The sequence below is a fragment of the Pteropus alecto genome, unplaced genomic scaffold (genome assembly GCF_000325575.1).
Source record: "Pteropus alecto unplaced genomic scaffold, ASM32557v1 scaffold126, whole genome shotgun sequence".
Lineage (NCBI taxonomy): Eukaryota > Metazoa > Chordata > Mammalia > Chiroptera > Pteropodidae > Pteropus > Pteropus alecto.
In genome coordinates this window covers 1692731-1706709 of record NW_006439187.1, presented here as the reverse complement: position 1 = coordinate 1706709, position 13979 = coordinate 1692731, and the positions used below count along the sequence as shown (strand labels likewise).

At 36.9% G+C, this 13979-nt stretch overlaps 1 protein-coding gene and 1 long non-coding RNA gene across 3 annotated transcripts in view; both read left to right on the top strand.

Annotated features, from left to right (window-relative positions):
* The first annotated feature begins 1375 nt into the window (after positions 1–1375).
* LOC102883404 (charged multivesicular body protein 1b-2) overlaps positions 1376–13979 on the top strand; it is a 35033-nt gene continuing 22429 nt past the window's right edge. Inside the window, exon 1 of the mRNA XM_006916155.3 lies at positions 1376–1530. Coding sequence (XP_006916217.1) covers positions 1515–1530 — 16 coding nt within the window. The 5' untranslated portion in view covers positions 1376–1514. The remainder of the gene's footprint in view (positions 1531–13979) is intronic.
* Positions 1542–13979, top strand: part of LOC112483203 — a 21788-nt gene continuing 9350 nt past the window's right edge. The window contains exons 1-4 of one of the 2 annotated variants that reach the window (XR_003047535.1): positions 1542–1746; positions 9894–9980; positions 13060–13119; positions 13241–13311. This is a non-coding gene — a long non-coding RNA (uncharacterized LOC112483203). Of the gene's footprint in view, positions 1747–9812; positions 9981–13059; positions 13120–13240; positions 13312–13979 lie in introns of those variants that run through there. The other variant, XR_003047534.1, reaches the window with a different exon arrangement.

Genomic DNA, 13979 nt, shown 5'->3' with positions numbered 1-13979 from the left:
TCTACAAAAAAAAATTCTCAAACAGAAATACAATTGGTTAGCATGGAAAGTGTTGAAACAGTGAAATCTACCAAGTTTTGCTTGTCTCTATCGAAATATAATTTACATCGCAAACACAGAGAGAGGGGGAGAGAGGGGGAGAGAGAGGGAGAGAGACGGAGAGAGAGACGGAGAGAGAGAGACAGAGAGACGGAGAGACGGGGAGAGAGAGAGAGACAGAGAGACAGAGAGAGAGAGAGAGAGACAGAGACAGAGAGAGACAGAGAGATCTGTATACGGTTTCGTCTGTGGAAGTGGTTTCCAGATTTAACCTTATGTTCGAAAGGTTTGTTTTTCCAGCATCAAGGTTTATACTTAAGTAACAGTTTGTCTGAAGCCTACCAATTATCAACACAAGAGTAAAACAACAGCTTTTAGAACCATTTTAGGTCAATAGCAAACAATTCTAAAGAGCTCAATTACATACTCATTTCCCCCACAAATTGAAATTTTGAAGAGAAAAAATGTAAAGCCAAACTTGTAAAATTCCTCAGTAAAAGGATAAGTATTCTATTTTTCCTCAAAGTAATACCTCTTAGCTCTTCCTTGGAATTTTCCAGTTTTGAATTGAAATGCAGTGACACTAACGCCAGAGACACTTCCTTCCCAGAAATCTAGAGATGGTGTCTTATAAATTACCTTTGATTATTTTAATAAGTCTCATATAAAATGCCAACCGCTAGTATCTTGATTAACCTCCCCTCCCATTATAGTTTAGAGAGATTTCACAGTAATTTTCGTATTGCACACCGTCTGTTATAGAAACTAATAATCAATTTATTACGAGTATATATTTCACAGAAACTTTGCCTCTTAAGCCTAGGGCTTACTTTTTCGTCCTGCCCTTCTTACCTAAAAGTTTAAGGATCAGGATCCTTTTTAAAACGTCAACTGAAACTCACAATTCAAAACTACCAACCCCGCCTACCCCTTAGGTTTTTATTTCATAGGAGGATAATTTCTTAAAGAGTACTTTAAAAGCCCTATACCTTTTTTTCCTTCATCCGTAAGATTTAAGCTCTGAGAACAGAAGTGAGGGGCCAAGGCTAGTATGAAATCTGAGGAAAGAGGTGTGGCGGAAGGTTAAGAAGAGCTGAGTTCGACAACGGAAAATACTAGAAGCTTTGCTGGGTGACGAAAACCGTTAGGCGCTGGGTTAGACTAGGGTGCACGCGAAGAACGCGGGGGGGAGGGGCGTAACCTCTTGCCCACTAGCCCCTCAACGGCCTCCAGCTACCGCAGCCCACCCTAACCGCCTCCTCAGGCGGCAGCCATTTTGGCGTTGCCCCAGCTCCGCCCCCCGGCGCAGACGGCCCCGCCTCCAAGCAAGCCTAACGCAAAAACAGGAAGTGGGCTCCCAAACCTAGGAGCCCAGCCGGCGGCAAGGTTGGGACTAAGACGGGAGTCAGAGCGTCCTCCCATCAAATCTGTGCCGCTGACTCGGGCTGTCGCCTCTCGAGAAAAGTTGTGGTACCATGTCGAATATGGAGAGTATCCTTTCTCATCTGAAAAACTTGCTAGAGCTTAGGGAAAAGTGGAGAGGGGCTGGGGCCCTGGGAGGAGCCCGGTGGTGGTGACCTTTTAGGTCTAGTTGTGGAGGGGTGAGGGTACTGAACTCTGATTGGTAAGCGCCAGCAGCTTTTTCTGTTATTATTGTTTTCTGGTAGTCGCCGCCATCCTAGAGTCTGGAAGCTAGAGACAGCTTTGGTAAGAGAGGAGTCGCGGGACAGGTTTGAAAAGATTCTCGAGTGCGAACCCTCCCTTCGTTGAGGGCTGCAGTTACTTGCCCTTTCAGTGAATTTATCCACTTAGAAATCCAGGGGTGATGGTGCGGAAACAGGCGGCAGGAGTTTGCCAGAGGTTTGTCGCGGAGTTACAGGTTTTCAGTGTAATATGAGGGCAAATAGCTTTTGTGGAACAACTTTTTCTGCATGGAGGTGACTGATAACAAGATAAAGTGCTTAATACTAGCCCTCCAAAATTAAGTCCTCGCGTGTTAATGATTTGATTTAGCAAATGAGGAAGCTCATATAGTTCTCTAAAGCTGTAAAAATTAATCAGTTGCATCTTTAGTCCCACTTAAGCGATGAAGTTGGGGTTAGGAACCAAACTGTGTGAAGCCCTAAATTGAAGGATTAAACTGCTTTTCACAACTGAAATACCATCACAGGTTTTTCTATATCACTGTAATTCCTTTTTTTAGGAGTTGGCATTATAGAAAATAAGAGTAGCTTGTTATCTTGCCATTGAATGAAACCTGGCAAAATGACAAAATATGGGTAATAGTATTTGGTCATTCATGTTGAAGCTTCTTTTGCCTTCATTAGTTTGTAAGTCTGAAATATAGACTTAGAAGATTAAATTATATAAGCCATACTGGGAATATTGTTAACATATACTATGCTGAACTGTGCAAGATAAACCAAGAATAAAATGTGAACCCTTGAGGAGGTGCAGAAATAGGTCATTTTATGTCCAGAGTAGATTACTAAAAGGCTCAGCTATCACTGCAATTTAAAGTATATAATTTATGGAAGTGTAGTTGTGTTAGATGATGTTTTTATAAGCAGTGGCATAAAGGAAAAGCCACTGAACTGTGAGTCAGAAGATCAATTTCTAATCCCAGTTCCAACTCTTAAGAAACATGTGTAAGTACAAGATATATAGCCTCTGTCATGCAAGGTTTATTCATCTGCAAACATACTGACCTGCCAACCTTACAAAGCTCTTCTGAAGATAAAATGAAATGGAAGGGCATACTAAATTCTAAGACTTTGAACATGCTTTTAAGTATTAAGCTATAGAGTACAAATGTCTTATCTTTCCCCAGAACTTTTGGAAAGATTTGAGATAATAGCTCTAAAATTGCTTTTGTGTTCTACTCTAATAAGGCAAGTTAATTTTGCTCAACCTAAGCCTACCCTATTTGATTTCCAATAACAAGATAATTAGTTACTAATTTTATTTCACTGAAATGTATGTCTGACTATAAATTAATGGTACTGTAATCAATAGTTTAATATGTAACAAAAATGAACTGTTAACTACTCTTTATCAGAGGAAGTGAGGAGGTTTAACTTGACTTACATCATCTGGCAGTGATGACTTTCTCTTTGTTCCATTTTGTAGAATCCAGAACTTTTCCTTAGCATATACAGGAGGAAAATGATGTACAGACTCAGATCTGTCTTCCATAAATAAATAACTTGAACTGAAACTTGAGTAACATTTGTCACCTATATGTAATGCAAAAAATCTCATTGTTACAGTATATAAGAAGATTAAATGGGCTAACACAATTGAATTAGCATGGTAAATGTGACTTCTGTCTTTGGACAGTTAAAACACAATTTATCATGGCAGATTAGATCAAATTTATTCGTTGTAACATGTTCTATAGGTGTTTTAGAAGTATAGAATCAATAGCAATATGTGTTTCAGGAGTAGTGTTTGATTTACTATAGGAATGAAACAAAAGAAATACTCACTACTCCCCTACTGCATACTCTTTTTTTTTTTTCATTTGCTTCTCTGTTTTTACCCCTCTTCTGGCATTTTGTTATTTTTGTTGGACTTAGCTCAAGCACGCTTCGTTTCCAGGAAGCTTTCTGTGTCATCTTTTTAATCTCCTAACCCACAATCCCAAACGAACCTAGAAAACTGAGAACATCAGTTCCCACCAGTTCCTACTCTGTGCTCCTTTCCCCATCTCTTTCCCCCTGCATTTTAGCCTTTTTTTTTTTTTTTACTATTGCAATTATATGTTTACTTATTTATATCTTAAATTAGACTGAGTTTTTTGAGGATAGGGTCCTTATTTAATCTTTGAATCCTCATTTCCTTGTACAGCACACAGCATTTGGTGAACACAAAATGGGTAAATAACCTCTGCTAAGAATTAATCATTGAATTTCTACTTGATAATTGAGTCTCTTCTATGGGCTGAGCAATGCACTCAGGCTGTTGATACAGGGGGTTATAAGACCCCTTCCCAATTCTGAGTAACTTTCGATGTAACTGAACCAGGACACATGAGTGGGGATAAATAGCAATATAAGGTAGTGCATACTTAACTTAGATGAATACTAGAACAGCGATTCTTGATCCCATGTATGGATTTACTAAACTTGAAATTGTATGCAAAATTTTGTATGTTAGTACGTGTTTTTTTTCTCGGGGAAAATATCTATAGCTGATAGCTGTTTCTCCAACCTTAAAAAGGTTGAGAAGTAATGAAGTAGATAATAGGTACTGTATACTTTCTGAGAGTACAGAAGGGGATGTGAACTGGACTGGTATCATTGTCTTTTTTTTGTAGTCTCCTAGGTAGATGAGACTGTTTTAAACAAAGATTGCTAGCCACCTTAACAATGTTCACCATTATTAATTGGTTTATATCCTAAAACATAATTAATTACATATCAGAGTCTCTGCGGCTTTGCTAATGTTGACAAATGTATTGTGATTTTTTTTGCCCAAGATAACAATATTTCAAATTTGCGAATACTGTTACCTGACAGTAGTTTTATAATTTATGGCGTGACTAGCTAGTAGAACATTGTCTTACAAGAAGTATTGCAAGTAAGGATTACTTATGGTTCATCATTTAATGCCATTTGAGGACCAATTCTGAGCAATTCACTATGGAAGTTAAAATGCAAAGAAATAAGAGTTGCTGGATTTGAGTTCTTGTTTATTCTTTTATTCAGCAGTTACTCCTTTATTATCTATCTCTAGGCTTCTGTTTTCATATCTGTAAAATGAAGAAAGTTAAGTGATCTCTAAGGTTCCTTTCAATTCTGATCTCCCTATGTTTCTGTGATCCCTAACTACCTCCAAGAAACTGAAAAAGGGGAAAGTTGGATGCATAATAGCATTTGTCACCAAATGCTATGCATAAAAAAATCTATGGTGTTGGTATCACTGCTATATTCTGGGGCAGGCAGGTGCTAGTGGAACATTTTTATTTTCTTTCTCTTACCTACTTTTATTTTCCTATCCTCTACTTCCTTGTGCCCAAAGGATTGCATAATTCTACTTTTGGCACTTGGAATCAAATAGTTTTCTGCCCTACTGTATTTGGATAACTTAACTTTAACTTCTTGGTGTTGCTTCATTCACTTCAGAGAGGCAGGCCAGACCTGAGATTTCTACTATGAATTTCTGTAGTAAACCAACAATTTTTCTTGAGGTAGCAGATTGAAATCTTAAAGCGAGCCTTCCTTTTATATGCATAATGAATATGTTGCATATAAAATTTAAATAAAATAATTTGTATTTAAATTTTAAAGCAATAAACTATTAAAACATAGCTGATTTCCATTCTTTGTCAGCAGTGTACTCGCAAATAAATGAAATTGCATAAAATGTTTTAAAGAGACAATGGGACTTCTTATTGCCTGACTAACCACACTGCCGAATTAAGATAGGTGACTTAAAGCCATTAGGTGGTAATGACAATTTATTGGACACCAACTATGTGCTAAACTTCGTGCTGAGGATTTTGTATATTTTACCTCAAACTCTCAAAACATCACTGGAAGACAAATGGTAGTAGTCTCATTTTATGGAAGAGGAAATTAAAGCTAAGAAAGCCACAGAGCCTATAAAGGATCTGGCTGAGGCTCCAAAGTCTGCTGTGTTCACTTTTGCACAGTGACTCCACAACTTACAGTGCAATCAGTTATATTTGATGGAGTCCTAGGGTTATGTAAAGCTACTTTTTCTGTATATTGACATTCCACTTTAGATTTTGCTTTAAAAGATTGTGGAAAGCCATGAATCTCCACAATCACTTTAGGGAAAGCCTAGCTTAGATTTCTCTCTTGATGACAAGTCTAGTTCATAATATTTCCTATTAAAAGGTACACCTGTATAATGTAATGTTTTAAATTTTAATTTTGTAGAATTGGAGGGTGGGGAATTAATTTTTCTGAAAATTAGAAATAATTGAAATGTTCAGATGATTCATTGATTTCCTTATTTATCAATCCCAAGGGCCAAATCAGTGAGTTTTCTGCTTTTGCATGGATTTTGGCAGGTGGGGGGAAAACTCATTACCATTAAGGAGGTCTTTAGACCTACCATTACCATGGAGGTCTTTGAGACCAGTTTCTCAGAGTCTGTTATATTGTCTGTGTTAGCCAAAAAGCAAGCATGGTTGTGTCTGCTAAACCTAACAGGGATTAAGAGGAGGGTTCTAGGGAAGGGAGGGAGAAGAGTACACCATGCAAAGGAACTGTATGTGAAGACAGTCAGGTGACTGGTGGAGGCCAGCATTGCTGGTGCACAGAGTGCTGGAGCCTGGAATTTCCCAACACCTAGTTTAGGGCCTTATGGATCATTCTATACATGTTAATAAATATTATTGTTCAGTCTTTCAAAACATTCACCCATCAATCATAAAGTATTTCAGCTATTGTCTTTTCAGTGGGCAAAGAAAAACAAATACGGTCTTTATAGTAATCACTTTGCCAACTTGAATTTATGATTAGTCAGTGAAGGAGATTATTCTGCCAGTGTTATTTTTCCAGGTATCTAAAATATTGCTCAATATATCAAGTCTGGTTCCAAAGCCCAATTTAGTAGTTGAATTGATGCCATTATTTCCCACATCAGCAATCAATTCCCCCGCTTCAAGGTAGAGGATATTCACTTATTGTAGTATACACAGAGTATGATTATTTGAATAACAGATAGTCATATGAGAATTTACTCATCTCATATCCTGTTTGTAGAAAGTACCCAAGAGTTAGAAGTAAGGTTTTAGACCCAAGGAGATTTTGATTTCTGGTCTAGGGCTAAAGATTCCTCATCAGAAAAACACTGGTGTTACAAGTTGTCTGGGCTACCTAGACACATATGAATATATTTGACAATGGTGATAGTCTAAGATATTAGTCCTCTGTGGATTCATGTACTTATACTTATTTCTACTTAAACTGTACTTAAACTGTTGGTAATCTTGCCTCTCTGCCATATTCTAGTATAAGGTTGAGGTCAGGGAATTCTTATTTCTGAATGTGTAGAATTATTTAGAATAGGAAGTAAAAATTTACATGCCCTTATTGTACAGCTAGTCTTATAATAGTTAATATCTCTTAAATTGAAAAGAACTTGGAGAGAGAGAATATGAATGTGTATGCACATGCAATTTCGGCATTCATGGGACTGAATTATTACTCCGTATTTATTAAAGCAAGTGTAATAATAGGGCTGTAGTTTTCAGAACTGCTAGTTATGATTTAATAAATAGTCTCATGCTTTATTTCCTTAATCATTTTTGCATTGTATGAAGTTAAAATATCTGGCAATTAAAAGTAAATTACATTTTAAAAGTATTCAAGAGTATAAAGTTTTAGACTATTTACTAAGCCCCATATCCTTTCAAAGAGAAAATATTCCCAACAGGAACATATAAATTATTTCTGCAAGAAAGTAACTGTTTACATAGAACTCCTTTCCAAAAGGGAAAATTGGCTTCTTCCTCACTCTTAGGTATTTTTATACTTTTAAGGAGTAAACATTTTAAACAGTAACCATTCCATATAATGGGTAATTGAGAAAATTGCCATACATAGGGAAACAGGTTTTGATTTGAGTTGCTATCTGTTTAAATATTCAAATCATAATTTATATTTACATTTTACAAAAGCTATAAGGCACATGTGCCATATATTGCATTAAATCTTGGTGTCTTTGGGCATCACCTCATAATCATACACATTAATATTTGTACACTGAAATGGGTGAACATTAGAATAAAGACTATACATAATTTGTTAATTGAGATTAGGTTTTGTCATCAAATTTTTCTAGTCGGGTTGTTTTGCTACCAAATGTTATATGTAACTTTCAGTTTTCAGAACTTTTCATAATTTGGAAAGGTGAGTAAGTCATCATGGAGATAGGGAGGGAGGGAGGAAGGAAGAGAGGAAGGGGCAATTTTTTGAGGAAACTACACCATTTTCCATAGTGGTTGTACTAGTTTACATTCCCACCAGCAGTGTATGAGGGTTCCTTTTTCTCCACAACCTCTCCAACACTTGTTATTACTTGTCCTGTTGATGATAGCCATTCTAACAGGTGTAAAGTGGTATCTCATTGTGGTTTTCATTTGCATTTCTCTAATAGCTAATAAAGTTAAGCAACTTTACATATGTCTGTTGGCCGTTCGTATGTCTTCTTGGGAGAAGTGTTTGTTTAGGTCCTCAGCCCAGTTTTTATTTATTTATTTTTTTGGTTATTATTCTTGTTGAGCTGTATGAGTTCTTTATATATTTTGGATAGTAGCCCCTTATTGGAGGTGTTGATCCCAAATATCTTCTCCCATTCACTTGGTTGCCTCTTTGTCTTATTGATGGTTTCTTTTGCGAGGCAGAAGTGTTTTAGTTTGATGTAGTCCCGTTCATTTATTTTTGCTTTTACTTCCCTTGCCTTTGAGGTCACATTCATAAAAGTTCCATGAGTTTAGTACTTATGTTTCCTTCTATGCAATTTACTGTTTCAGGTCTTACATTCAGGTTATTCATGTCTTAGATCCACTTTGAGTTAATGTTAATGTATGGTGACAGATAGCAGTCTAGTTTCATTCTTTTACATGTGCTTTCCAATTTTCCCAGCACTGTTTATTGAAAAGGCTTTCTTTTCTCCATTGTATGTGTTTGGCTCCTTTGTTGAAAATTATTTGCCTATATATGCGAAGGTTTATTTCTGGACTCTCAATTCTGTTCCATTGGTCTGTGTGTCTGTTTTTCTGCCAGTACCATGATGTTTTGATTATTGTTGTTTTGTGGTATAATTTGAAGTCAGGCAGAGTGATGCCTCTGGCGTTGGTCTTTTTTCTCAAGATGGCTTTAGCAATTAGGGGTCTTTTGTGCTTCCATACAAATCTGATGATTTTTTGTTCTTTCTTTAAAAAATGCCATTGGTATTTTATAGGGAATGCATTAAATCTGTATATTGCTTTGGCTAATAATGTCATTATAATTTTGTTGATTTTCTGATCCATGAACATGGAATATCTTTCCATTACTTTGTGTCTTCAGTTTCTTTTAATGTCTTATATTTTTTCAGTGTATAGGTCCCTAATATACTTCGTTAAGCTTATTTATAGGTATTTTATTATTTTTGTTGCGATTGCAAAAGGAATTGTTTTTTTCATTTTTTCTTGAAATTTCATTCTTAGTGTATAGGAACACTATGGATTTTTGTATGTTGATTTTGTATCCTTGTATCCTGAAACTACTGTTTTTGTTTATTGTTTCTAACAGTTTTTTAGTGGAGTCTTTAGGATTTTCTGTATAATCATATCATCTGCAAAAAGTGACAGTTTGACTTCTTTATTCTCAATTTTTATGTCTTGTGTATCTTTCTCTTCCTTGATTGCTCTAGCTAGGACTTCTAACACTATACTAAACAAGAGTGGTAATAGTGGACAACCTTGTTTTGTTCCTAATCTTAGAAGGAAGGCTTTTAGTTTTTCACCATAAAGTATGATGTTAGTTAAGGGTTATCTCATATATGGCCTTTATTATGTTGAGGTCCTTTCCTTCTATAACCATTTTATTAACTGTTTTAATGATAAATGGATGCTGTATCTTTTCAGATGCATTTTCTGCATCTATTGATATGATCATATGATTCTTCTCCTTTATTTTGTTTATGTGGTATATCGACCAACTTGCATATGTTGAACCATCCTTTTGCCCCTGGAATGAAGCCCACGTGATCATGACGTATACTCTTTTTAATGTATTCTTGTATTTGATTTGCTAGTATTTTGTATAGGATTTTTGCATCTGTATTCATCAGAAATATTGATCTGTTTTATTTTTTTGTGTTACATTTAACAGGTTTTCGTATAAGGGTAATGTTGGCTTCATGAAATGAGTTAAGAAATATCTCCTCTTCACGTGTTTCGAAAAGTTTGAGAATAACAGGTATTAAATCGTCTTTGAATGTTTGATAGAATTCACTAGTGAAAAAGCCATCTGGTCCTAAACTTATAGGGAAGTTTTTGATGATCGTTTCTATTTCTTTACTATTCATCAGTCTATTTAGATTTTTCAGTTTGCGATACAGTCTAGGAAGGTTGCATATTTCTAAGAACTTGTCCATTACTTCTAGGCTATTGAATATCGTGGCATATGATCTTTCATAGTATTCTATGTATGATATTTTGTATTTCTTAACTTCTCTTTAGTTTACATTTTCTATATTTGTGTCATATCTGTCATAACTTCTCTTTAGTTTATATTTTGTTTGTGGGTTTGTTTTTTTTTTTATGCCAAGAAGCAAAGACACCAGGAAATATGGCTGCTTTGCATCTTGCCCAGTTAGAGAAAACCTACTCACACTGCTACACTTTTGCTTTGGTGTTCATCTAAAGTCATACTGAGACTTAAAACTACCCACTCTTTTTTTTTTTAACTTTTTTTTTCTGACTTTATTGAAATTTATTGAAATTGCTTGTATTTACATTGTACAATGTAAGTTTTTTAAATTATATTTCACATACAATAATATTCCAGTTTCAGTTGTATAGCATAGTGATCAGAGATCCTCATAACTCGCAAAGCAAATCACTCCACTAAATCTAGTAGCCCTTGTCCCCCTTACATATTTATTACATTATTAACCATCTTCCCCATGCTATACTCTACATCTCCATGTCTTTTCTGCAGCTGTCCATTTTTACCTCTTTTATCCCTTTGCCTTTTTTTGCCATCTCCCCAAACCTCCTGCCATCTAGTATCCCTCAAAATATTCACTGTATCTATGAGTTTATATCCGCTTTTGTTGTCCTTGTGGTTGATTTTGTTCTTTAGATTCCATATGTATGCGAAACCCTGCAATATTTGTCTTTCTCTATCTGACCCATTTCCTTCAGCGCTATACCCTCTAAACTATCAGGCAATATCTTTTTCCATCCCTTTCCTTTTAGTCTGTGTGTGTCTTTTAATCTGAAGTAAGTTTCTTGTAGGCAGCATATGTAGGGATCTTGTTTTCTTATCCATTCAGCCACTCTATCTTTTGGTTGGAGCACTTAATTCTTTTCCATTTGAGGTACTTGATAGGAATGTAGTTATTACCATTCTTTATTCCGTTTTTGATACATGTTTTTCCTTCTTAAAGTCGTCCCTCCAACATTTCCTCTAATACTAGCTTGGTGTTGATAAATTCCCTTAGCTTATTTTTATCTGGAAAGCTCTTTATCTGTCCCTCAACTCTAAATGATAGCTTTGTTGAATAAAGTATTTTTGGTTTTAGATCCTGGGTTTTCATCACGTTGACTATTTTGTGCCAAGCCCTTCTGTCCTGCATAGTTTCTTTTGAGAAATCAGCTGCCAGTCTTTTTGGGGGCTCTCTGAGCTTCCTGGGGTTGTATGTCTCTTTTCTTCACCAGGTTAGGGAAGTTGTCCATCATTATTTCTTCAAATCGTTCTTCAACGTCCTGTTTTCCTTCAGATACCCCTGTGACAGATATTTTTATCTTTAATAGTGTCCCATAGTCTCCTTCAATTCTTATTGTACTCTTAACTTCTTTTTTCTGGCCATTCTGATTGAGTGTCCTTGGCTTTACCATCCTCTATACAGGCCATTTATTCACTTTGTTTATTCCATTTAATATAATTTTCATCTCAGATAAAGTGTTCTTCATTTCTGACTGGTTCCCCTTGATCACTTCCATTTCCATTTATATGTTTTTTTTTATCTCTCTGTTAAAGTTCTCACTGGGTTCATCTACTCGTCCCTTAATTTTATTGAGCATCTTTATAACCTATGTTTTGAACTCTGCATCTGTCATATTGCTTGACTCCATTATATCTGGGTCTCTGTTGCGTTCTCTCATATGGTTTCCGTTTCTTTGTCTTCCCATTTTGCCTGCCTTTCTGTGTCTCTTTCTATGTATTAAGCAAAGCTCTTAAGTCTCCCGGTCTTATTAGTGTGCCTTTGTGTAGTAGATGTCCAGTGGCACAGTCCTGAGAGGAGTTCAGCTGCAAGCCAAGTTTAGCCCCAGCCTGTGCCCCTCTGGGGCCACCTCTTAAGATTCAGGGAGCAATCCACAGATGATGTGCTTATAGTTGCCTCAGGAGGCCTCGCCAGAAATCATGGACAGCTGCCACCAGTGTGAATCTAGGTGCTGCTCAACAAAGGGCACCTGACTAAGCAAGGGCACACTTGGATGTGGCTTGAGTGGGGCCATGAGTTGGGGGATGCGGAGTTTCACAGAGTTCTCTGGGCGGTGCTACCTCTGTTACCCAGTTTGATGATATCTCATGGCAGCTCCGAGTCAGCACACTGGGAGCGGGGCGGGCTCAACAGAGGAACAGTGGATACAGAGGCACTTCTGTATAGAACGAATCTCACTTCTGGCCCTTACTTGACAACTCAGTGTCCCGCTGTAAGTCCCTGGGACCCCCTTCCCAGCTGACCCAGCGCTGTTGCTTAGAATGAGTGGGTCCATCACTGCGAAAGTCCTCTCGCAGATACGGCCTTTTTAAGAGGCGTCTGGATCTGCTGGCTGCTGCTGCTATGGCCTTTGTTCCACTCAGCTGCTCCAGACTGAGCAGCCTCGCATCCTTGCCCTATCCTACCTCCTCCTGTCGCTGGGTGATTTCTTCTTTCTCTCTCTAGTTGTATAGCTTGTTCACCTAGATCCCAGGCGATTTTCTTTGCTATTTGCTCCTTGTTTCTGTCACAACTTTGATTTGGTCGCCAGAAGATGCATATTCAGAGCCTCTATCATCCACGCCATTTTTTTTCTCTCTTAAAACTACCCACTCTTATCAGTCATCTTCTCTTTGCAAAAAATTTCCACTAGGTCTAATCTTCACAGTTCTGTTCTTGTTGACTCAGCATTACATGTCCAGCATTTTCATAAGTTATCAAGTCTACTTCTGGGGCAAGTATCAAGGATCCAGACCTTGTAGGTTCAGTGATTTTTAAAACATCATTAAATGTTCTTTAGAATTCTGACATGTTTTAAAATACTGCCACCTGTTTTTGCATTTCTAGAAACACTCATGCTTTATGATGTACCTGCTACAACAGTCATGTATGAAGAAGTGAAGCGAGGTAACAGACAGGAACTTTTAAATATTGGGTTCATCTTCAATTCTCTTCACTTGTTTTTGGCTCCCATCTGTTTGTGAGAGGTCTAATCTAGAAGAAGTATGAAACTTTCCTGTCTTGGCAGGGTGGTTCCAGTTCTCTTCAGGGGCTCCCAGCTCCAATCTGAGTGCCGCCAAGACCTCCAGCAAGCACATTGTAAGCCATCAGAAATTGTCTTGTCCTCTGCATTCTGACCCTGAACCAAAAAGGACCCAAGTCCCACATGCTCTGAGGTGCTGGGAGAGAGAAAAATAACCTCTTTATATGTGTCTTTTAACTTTCTTCCTTAGTGAGTCTAGCCAATGATTTGTTAATTGTATTGATCTTTTCAAAGAACCAGCTCCTTGTTGCCTTATTTTATTTTATTTTATTTTACTTTATTTTATTTTTTATTTATCATTTTATTTTTATTATGATGACTGGTTAAAAAATTTCAGTAAGTTTCAGGTGTACAATTCAATAGTAAGGCATATATATATACTGCATTGTATATTCACCACCCATATATTTCTTTCTGTCACCACATATTTGACCCCTTTTACCCCATTTACGTCCCCACTTGCCCCTTTCCCCTACACTCTGCTAACCACTAGTCTATTGTGCATGTCTGTTTGTCCTGTTCATTTGTTGGTTTTAGGTTTATATCCCACATATAAATTATATCATGTGGTTTTCAACTTTTTCTGTCTGGCTTATTTCGCTTAGCATGATTATCTTGAGGTCCATTCACATTGTCACAAATAACAGTATTTCATCTCTTCTTATGGCTGAGTAATATTCCATTCTATATATATATTACACGGCTTTTTTAGCCAATTATATAT